Source organism: Jaculus jaculus, chromosome X (assembly GCF_020740685.1).
Source record: "Jaculus jaculus isolate mJacJac1 chromosome X, mJacJac1.mat.Y.cur, whole genome shotgun sequence".
Taxonomy (NCBI): Eukaryota; Metazoa; Chordata; class Mammalia; order Rodentia; family Dipodidae; genus Jaculus; species Jaculus jaculus.
In genome coordinates this window covers 113278397-113287552 of record NC_059125.1, presented here as the reverse complement: position 1 = coordinate 113287552, position 9156 = coordinate 113278397, and the positions used below count along the sequence as shown (strand labels likewise).

At 46.6% G+C, this 9156-nt stretch overlaps 1 protein-coding gene across 1 annotated transcript; it reads left to right on the top strand.

Annotated features, from left to right (window-relative positions):
* Window positions 1-6005: 6005 nt before the first annotated feature.
* Window positions 6006-8978, top strand: LOC101601298 (40-kDa huntingtin-associated protein). The gene has a single exon (XM_004671478.2). The coding sequence runs from the start codon at window positions 6344-6346 to the stop codon at window positions 7502-7504; it is 1161 nt and encodes a 386-aa protein (XP_004671535.1). The 5' UTR covers window positions 6006-6343; the 3' UTR covers window positions 7505-8978.
* Window positions 8979-9156: the final 178 nt, after the last annotated feature.

Genomic DNA, 9156 nt, shown 5'->3' with positions numbered 1-9156 from the left:
CACTGGGACAGATCCTGTGGTATAGCCCAAGGGGGGAGGGGGGCGGGACAAATCTGATTCCAGCCTAAAGGTATGCAAAGAGGTCTGAGCGCTGCCTGGGTCCCTACTCCTGGATGCCTGTTCACTGCTATTTGCTGTCCCTTTGTGTTAGCTTGTGGTGCTGGCTGTTTGGTGGTACCTCTCTCTGCTTGGATTTATGAATGGGAACCAGTTTCTTCAGTCATTGATGGAACTTCCCCTTGGATATGTAAGCTGAAATAAACTCTCTAGAAACTGTGCCTGGTGTAGATGTTCATCCCAGGAATGTGGAACTGACTACAATGTTCATAGTCTCTTAAACAATGTCTCATAATTTTTGCATGAAGAAGTGAATTCTCCACCATGGATGAGTATCTTCTCCCTGAGGTCACTTGGCTTCCTAAACTTTGCAATTTTCTAATTAATCTAAAGTATGTGATGCCATATGGTCTTTAGCAATAGTTCACTTTTTAAAAAAAATAATTTATTTTCAAGCAGAGAGCTAAAGGTGAGAGAATAGTGTTGGTGCACCAGAGCCTCTTGCTACTGTAAGTGAATTCCAAATGCATGTGCCACATTGAGCATCTGGCTTTACATGGGTACTGAGGATTTGGACCCAGGCCAACAGACTTTGCAAGCAAGCACCTTCAACCACTGAGCCATCTCTCCAGTCTTTAGTACTAGTTCAAACTTCAAATACCTCTTACTTTGAGATGATTTGCCTGTTGGTACAGAAGAAAAATAAGCTCACTTGAGTTTGTTCCACATTGAATTCGATTTAACAATGTACATATTTCTTGCTTTCCTTATTTGTGAGCAGAGAGAAAAAGGATGTGGTTGTGGGTGTGGATATACTGGAACCTCTTGCCATTTCAAAAGAACTCCAGTCACATGTGCCACTTTGTGCATCTGGCTTTACCTGAGTACTGGGGAATTGAACTCTGGGCTGGAAAGCTTTGCAAGCAAATGACTTCAACCACTTAGCTATCTTCCTAGCCTCATATATTTCCTTTGAAGGAGTTTGAGCTCTTAGATCATTTTTTGGTGGGCCGGTGTGTGTGTGTGTGTGTGTGTGTGTGTGTAAATGCTCATTTGTGTGTGAGTGTGGGCATGTATATGCCTCACTGTAATGTGGAGATCAGAGGACAATTTCAGATGTTCATCCTTGCTTCCCACCTAGGTTGAGGCGTTATTCACTTTTGGATTTGCCATGCTAGCTGGTCTCCCAAGTTTCCTGACAGTTCTGTCTCTGCCTCCCTTCTGTCCCTAGACATGCTGGGATTACAGACACTAGTGCTACAGCAACTGGCTTTTTACATGAGTGTTTGGATCTGGACTCAAATACTCATGTTTACCTAGTAAGCACTGTACCCATTGAGCCATCTCCCTAGACCCTCATATTATTATTTGTAATTTATTTTTATTTGCACTGATGCAGGATTTGGGGGTTTGAGAGGGTTCCTCCATTTTTTTTTTTTTTTTGGTTTTTTGAGGTAGGGTCTCACTCTGGCTCAGGCTGACCTGGAATTCACTATGTAGTCTCAGGGTGGCCTCGAATTCACGGCGATCCTCCTACCTCTGCCTCCCGAGTGCTGGGATTAAAGGCATGTGCCACCATGCCCGGCTCCTCCATAATTTTTGAACTCCAAGTTTTGGGTTCTGCCCTACATTTAATAAAGAATTATAAAGATGTACTCAAGAAGGATAAATTGTGGATTATTGTTTAGGAGGGACTCAGAAATTGTGGAGCTTATTTAAGGAAGATTGGGGGCTGGAGAAATGGCTTAGCAAGATTGGGATTTGAGAGAAACAACCTTAAAGAGAGATTAGAGAAAAGCTGCAGGCACATGGAAAGCTCACTTAATAGAGAAACTGAAGCTTTTAAAGAGCAATTAGAGTAAAGCTGAAAGCATATGGAAAGTAGAATCTAGGAGCTTGTGTAAGGAGACTTAGGAGGCACCTGCATGGCATCTGCCATGTGCTTTTCTGTGTAGGGAAACTAAGAGGGCAAATGGTGAGTCTCAAGGAAAAATGAGAGGGTAGATATCAAAGCACAGACTGGAAATTCAGAGGAGAAATGAGTAATGAAGAGACTTATAGTCATGGTTACCCCGAGTTTAAAGAAATTGCACAGGTAGGGCTGGAAAGATGGCTTAGCAGGTAAGGTGTTTGTCTGCAAAGCCAAAGGACCCAGGTTCCATTCCCCAGGACCCACATAAAGCCAGTTGCACAAAGTGGCACATGGGTCTGGAATTAATTTTCAGTGGCCAGAAGTCCTGGTGCACCCATTCTCTCTCTCTTTCTCTTTCTGCCTCTCTCTTTCTCTCAAATAAATAAAAAAAAAATAAGCAAACAAAAACAGAAATTACACAGGCAACAAGCCTGGAGTTGGTGAGAGCACCCATGTGGTAGATATAGACTGCAAAGGAAGTAGCACTTATTTGGAGAGCAGAGGAAAATCATACAAGTAATCAAAGTGAAAAAATTACTTCAAACTATGAAACAGAGACAAGCAGAAATTTTCAGATCAAGAAACAGTACTATGCTCTTCACCTCCACTCAGCCTAGAGGCCAGACTCATGTGTGTCTGAGCAGCACAGGGTAAAAGCCCAGGAGATCATACAAACCAAGGTTCCCACCAAGAGAGAGGGGGAGGGGCAGAAAATACACAGGCTTTAGATCATCAGATTCAGGTATGCAAGGGGAAAGACCCTATTGGCTTGTAGATTTGAAGGGCAGACCCCAGAGCCCTTCACTTGGGCCATTTATTTAGGTGGTGTGCTAGACTGGGCAGCAGGGGGAGCTGTATATCAATTTGTGTCAGACAGTTTCATTTCCATTCTTGTGCCAGGCCATGATGGCATCTCCTGGTTCATTTCCAGCCTCAGTCTCTAACTGAAACTGCCTAAAGGAAGCTTTTTCCTATCCTCCTTCAGCATGTGCAAGGAGACATGCTAGGGCCTCAAGCCACATCAAATACCAGACACTTGTACCATTTCTTACATCTTCCATGGGTGTTTAGGAATTTAACCTGGGCTGGCAGGCATTACAAGCAAGTACCTTTTAGCCATTGAGCCATCTTCCTAGCCCCCATATTATTATTTTTTAGTATTCCCTTTCCATGTTGAAAAGACATATAAAACACATTCTGTGATCTTTCTGATTATTTCATTGTGTAGCATAAACTTTGACTTTCTGAATAAACCTCAGATCATATCACAGTGTCTCAATTTCTGTGGTATGCAACCAAATCGCTGTGTATCTTGTGATGACACATCAGACTCTGGGGTGTGAAGTCAGGGCTGCTTTATAAACATGTGAGTTGCTAAGATCTTACAACTCATGATTGCCAGGATGATTGTTAGGCATGGAGAAAAGATGCATAGACTGAGCTTTGAGGCTCATAGCTGAAAGTCAGCACCACATTGTAACAACACCACATTGTAACTATGTAACAACATGGTCTTAAGGAGAATGTAAACAGGCCAGAGCTGTGCTCTTCACGCCATCACAGATCCAAGGTCACAGAGAGCTGTGATGAAAGAGCACAAAAATTTGGACAGGCCAAATTGCTACACTAAAAGGCGCTAACAAGGTGATTTCTACTATGAAAATTGTGCTAACAGGAAGCCTAGAAACACTGAGAATACAATGTTTAGCATTTTGATGTAGAAACCTAAATAAAGCTAATCTATGGAAATATGAAAATACTTGAGTCATTATGAGAAGATCAACTTTGCCCAGGTGTCTGCAGACCATGTCTGTTACTACATTCATGCTGCACATGACCTGAAATGCAAAATTGGTTCAGAGGTGCACTGCATTTATAACCATATCTCTGGCTTATCTCTGGAACTCCTCCAAAACAGGAGTTGCATGATCCTAGGAACTCGCAAGACCTTGATAATGATTCAGAGAATTACTCCACGATACTTTCACTCTCAAAGATAGGTAGACCAGAACTGGCACTTACACCATTCTTAAGATCCACAGCTAGAATTACACAACATCGAGCATGAAAATGAATATTTATTTATTGTAAGAAGTGTTAGGAAAAGCAGGAAAGAAACAAGAGAGGGAAGACTCAGCTCAACAGCACAGACAGGGTTTATTTGGGAAAACCTGAGAAGGGCTCTAACCAGACAATGTCAGAAGGAACTTTCCTTACAGACCACAGGATACTTATACAGGCAATGGGGGGCATTGAAATCTTTGGGTTGCAGAGCAGTCCAAGTGGCGTCATGGCTTGGGCCAGTATAGGGAAGTGAAAATCAAACAGGTGGTCTGGGCCATTCCAGAAAGTGATAATGGGGATTAGGTGGTTTGGATCATTCCAAGAATGTGACAATTGGGAGGGGTGGTTAGGTCACACTTCAGAAAAAGAGGATTACAATGCAATGACAAAGTCCAAAAATGGAATCATTCTGGTTCTAACAAGAAGGACACTTGAAATGAGCCTTTGATGTATTAACAACACCTAACATATTGTAGTGGTTTGAATAGATGGTCCCCAATATATTCAGTTTTTTATTGTTTGTAGTTTGCATCTGCATCCACCTGGCTGGAGGCAGTGTCACTGTGTGGATCTTAAGGTGTGGTGGTGGGTTTCAGATTTCAATCTAGCCTAGCTGGAGCTCCTAAAGTGTGCTGTGTAGCTTTTGGCTTTTAGCTTGTGCTTCTCTCTCTCTGCTTGGTCCTGTGAAAGCAGGCCAGCTTCTACTGCCATTTATGGAACTTAACCTGGATCTGTAAACATCAATAAATATCCCTTCCTCCATAACTGTGCCTGGTCTGGATGTTCATCTCAGTGAACCTGAAGCTGTCTGCTACACGTATTTTCCCAGTGTTAAGAGGTGTTTTTCAGTGCAGGAATTGATGACAGAAAGGAAAAGGTCCCTACTATGGAGGAGGAGGAGGAGGAGCCCTGGCTAACTGATTCCTGGCTGCTGAGCTCTTCCTAGCATCCTTTAAGATATTTTGGTTAAACAGTTTGTTCTCATGGTGATGCACAGGTGGACCACACAGATACTTATCTTCTGCCTCTTTGTAGTACAGCAGATCCAGGGCAGTGATCGAACAAATAATTGGTTCAGGGAGAACCTGCGTGGTAAATCTTACTTTGTCTCCTCCGGTCAGGCTAAGTGGTTTCTAATCTGTTTGCTTGTTGATTTCTTATAAATGTTTGGACATCATGTACAACTGATCCTCATCCTCCAGGTAGGTATCAATACAGAAAACTTTTTTCTGCATTCAAAAGGGATGCCAACCAGCTATGTGGACCATTTTCTGCCTTTCAGGACAGTAGTGCAGTAGTAGTGTCGGTTAGCACCCTTTCTCTTCACTAAGAAGTCTACCAGCTACTGGTTGGCTCTGTTCCAAGCAGCCCTCATGAGGTCAGGCAGGAATTTCTTGAAGATCCACTTCCCACGTTAGAAGATCTGTTCCTCCCAGTCTTCCAGGTCAGCAGAGTATACTTTTGGGAAATCAACGTGCAGATCACTTTCTTGGACGGTTTTTCGAAGTGAGTGACTGGCCTTGGCAGTGTTATTAATTGTGCAGGAAACAGCCAATGAATGACTACCAAGCATTGGTCCTCTGTACTAAAATCAGTGCTAAGCACCAGTGGACACCTTGTAGGTACACTATGCTGTCTGTCTGCGAGAGTGCTTTTTTTTTTCTGACAGTCTAGGTACTTTAGTCTGCGAAATTGGAACAGATGGCCCCGCGTTTATGTTGCAGGCAGTAGTCTATCAAAAGCACCCTAGTTATCCTTTTCCTTTTGCTTACAGGAGTATTATTTTGTCAAGGTCAGACAGCCCTGCAAGCAGCTGCCTCTGACCACAGAGATGAACAAGCTATAACCTAGCCTCAATGGGCTCCTGCCCCGCCTCCCCAGCCCAGGCCTGATGATTTGTGTAGCCAATTGGCTTCTGGTCCCGCCCAGCTTCAGAGGTCATATTTGTATACGTCACCAGCGTTGGCAGGCAGGGCAGCTTGATTTCCATAGAGGGCTAGTATTCGGTGAAGCCCCGACCACATAGGATGTTTGTTTACGTCACTTTCAGCTAGGTTCGGTTGCTCGCCTTGCTCAGGCCCCACCCCACAGGCACACGTCCTAGATGACCAATCAAAGCCCCGCCCAACATCCATTATTTGCTTTTGTAGAGGCTCAGAGTACCCGGGTGCAGCCCCTAGCATAATGCCTGGCGTATAGCCGTGGAAACGGCAGGAAGTGGGGCGTCATAGAGACGGAGGCAACGCGTTGATCTGAGTGGTCTGGCTGACTGAATCCGTGTACCCGGAAGTGCTGCTGGTGTTCACCAACATGGCGGTCTCCGTCCCCGGCCTGAGTAGCGGCCTGGGCCCCGGTCCCGAGGCCGGGGACTTCCTGGCGCGATACCGGCAAGTATCAAACAAACTGAAGAAGCGCTTCCTACGGAAGCCGAACGTGGCGGAGGCCGGCGAGCAGTTCGGGCAGTTGGGTCGCGAGTTGCGCGCTCAGGAGTGCCTACCCTACGCAGCCTGGTGCCAGCTGGCCGTGGCGCGTTGCCAGCAGGCGCTCTTCCACGGGCCTGGGGAGGTGCTGGCCCTCACTGAGGCCGCGCGACTCTTCTTGCGGCAGGAGTGTGATGCGCGCCAGTGCTTGGGCTGCCCGGCTGCCTACGGAGAACCTCTGGAAGCGGCAGCCAGCGCCTTGAACGCCGCCGTCCGCCTACACCTGGAGCTGGGCCAGCCGGCGGCCGCCGCCGCCCTGTGCCTGGAGCTGGCCGCATCCCTGCGCGGTCTGGGCCAGCCAGCCGCCGCCGCCGGTCACTTCCAGCGCGCCGCGCAGCTGCACCTGCCTCTGCTGCCCCTAGCCGCGCTGCAGGCGCTGGGCGATGCAGCCTCCTGCTTGCTGCTGGCACGCGATTACACAGGCGCCCTGACTGTCTTTACGCGCATGCAGCGCCTGGCGCGAGAGCACGGAGGACACCCGGCCAGGGCCCTGCCACCGCCGCCCCCGCCTCCGCCCCCAATCCCCCAGCAGCCACAGCAGCAGAGGCATCCGTCGCCGCCGCCGCCCGGACCTGGTACAGCCCCGATTCGGCCCGCCGCGCTGCTCCCAGCCAGCGTCCAAGGCTCTGCTGCTCCCCCTCCCAGCACTTTGGGCGCCTTCTCAGATGTGCTTGTCCGGTGCGAGGTGTCCCGAGTGCTATTACTGCTGCTCCTTCAGCCACCGCCGGCAAAATTGCTGCCTGAGCATGCCCAGACCCTGGAGAAGTACTCCTGGGAGGCTTTCGACAGCCATGGGCAAGACAGCAATGGCCAGCTTCCCGAGGAGCTGTTTTTGTTACTGCAATCCTTGGTCTTGGCTACCCAGGAAAAGGATACGGAAGCCATCAAGACGCTGCAGGTGGAGATGTGGCCGCTGTTGACTGCTGAGCAGAACCACTTGCTTCATCTCATTCTTCAAGAAACCATCTCGCCCTCGGGACAGGGGGTCTGAAAAGTCTTCGTTTAACCAAATAGCCTTTCAGCCTGGTGCCTGACCTCACACAGGCCAGGGCAGCTCATCCACCTTTGCATTTGAGGACAGGCCATTAAAGACATAGTCCTGATTCTGAGTTTTTGGGAACACCATGGTTTCTTTCCATGCCTAGCGTATCACTTGATATCATGCCTTCCAAGTCCATCTATATTGTCCCTATTGAGAAAAATTCATTCTTCTTAAGGCAGAATAGGACCCCAATTGTTCGTATTAATCTAGTTCCTTTATCCATTTATTGGTTGATGGATGCTAGGTGGATTCTATTTATTGGCTGATGGCAGTAGTGTGATAAACATGGGAGGGCTCATGTCTCTCTAATAGTCTTTTCTTTGGATATATACCTAGTAGTATTTTTTTTCATTTTTACTTGTGTATGTGATGTGCTGTGTGGTAATATGTATTGTATGTATCCTTGCAGCATGCCCCATACACTCGCCTTTGGAGGCATAAGTGGAACATTGAGTCATCAACTCAGTTACTCTTCTGCATGGTCTTGTTTGGGCCAGAGTTTTCTTTTAGTAATCCTGAAGCTGTGGGGCTAGATTTTCGGGTCTCTGCAAGACTGGGATTAGAGGCATGCATGGCCACGTCTAGCTGTTTTATGTGGAATCTGGAGATATGAACTTAGGCTGCTTCAGGCTTCAGCAGGAAGCACACAACCACTGAGTCATCTCTCCAGCCATATACCAGGTAGTGTTTGACATCCCCTATAATCATTTAGGAAAGGAATGAAATTTTCTGTCTCCAGCAATATGGGCCTAAGGTAATGTGGTCATAATCCCACTGTGACCTAAAATATTAGCCCTTGTGATTTTTCACCTAAATTTGCACAGAGGATGGGGTAGGGAGAAGAGGAAAAAAAACCTATAAAATATGATTGTAATATTGTCTCAGTATGTAGACATGAGATCTATGTTGGTATGCAAACTTTTCAGTTGTACTATTTTTTCTGCATGCTCAGCTGGCCTGGGTTCTTATTTTCTACATGTATCTTGTCTCTGGACACTTTCTTTCTTTACTACATGTGTGATCTTTTCTTAATCTCTGAGTCCTTCACTATCTGTAAATCCTCTCTGAATGCTTATGCAATGGGGATCATGTGGCTTGAATTCTCATGCCTCCCTCTCTCCCTCCCTCCCTCCCTCCCTCTCTCTCTCTCTCTCTCTCTCTCTCTCTTTCTCTCTCTCTCTCTCTCTGTGTGTGTGTGTGTGTGTGTGTGTGTGTATGTACATGTGCATGTAAGCATGTACACCTATCTTCTCTGGAGGCTCCTCACACCCCCCAGAGATTTTTCTTTGAAGATTTTCTCCATTCTTCCTCTCCCCCTTTCCAGCTGGACAATGGGGAGAATTCCTTCTGACTTGAGACTTTCTGCTAGCCTTCCCTCTGGATTATAATTCTCCCTAAAATAAAGCTCACAATTCGTAATTTACCCTTCTTGGAGTCTGTGTTTTCAATTCCTTTTTTGTAATTTTTATATAAGAGTGAGAGAGAGAGAGAATTGGCTGCCAGTGCCTCTAGCCACTGCAGTGGAACTCCAGAAGCATGCACCACCTTCTGCGCATATGCAACCTGGCATCTCCTTGTGCATCTGGCTGATGTAGGACCTG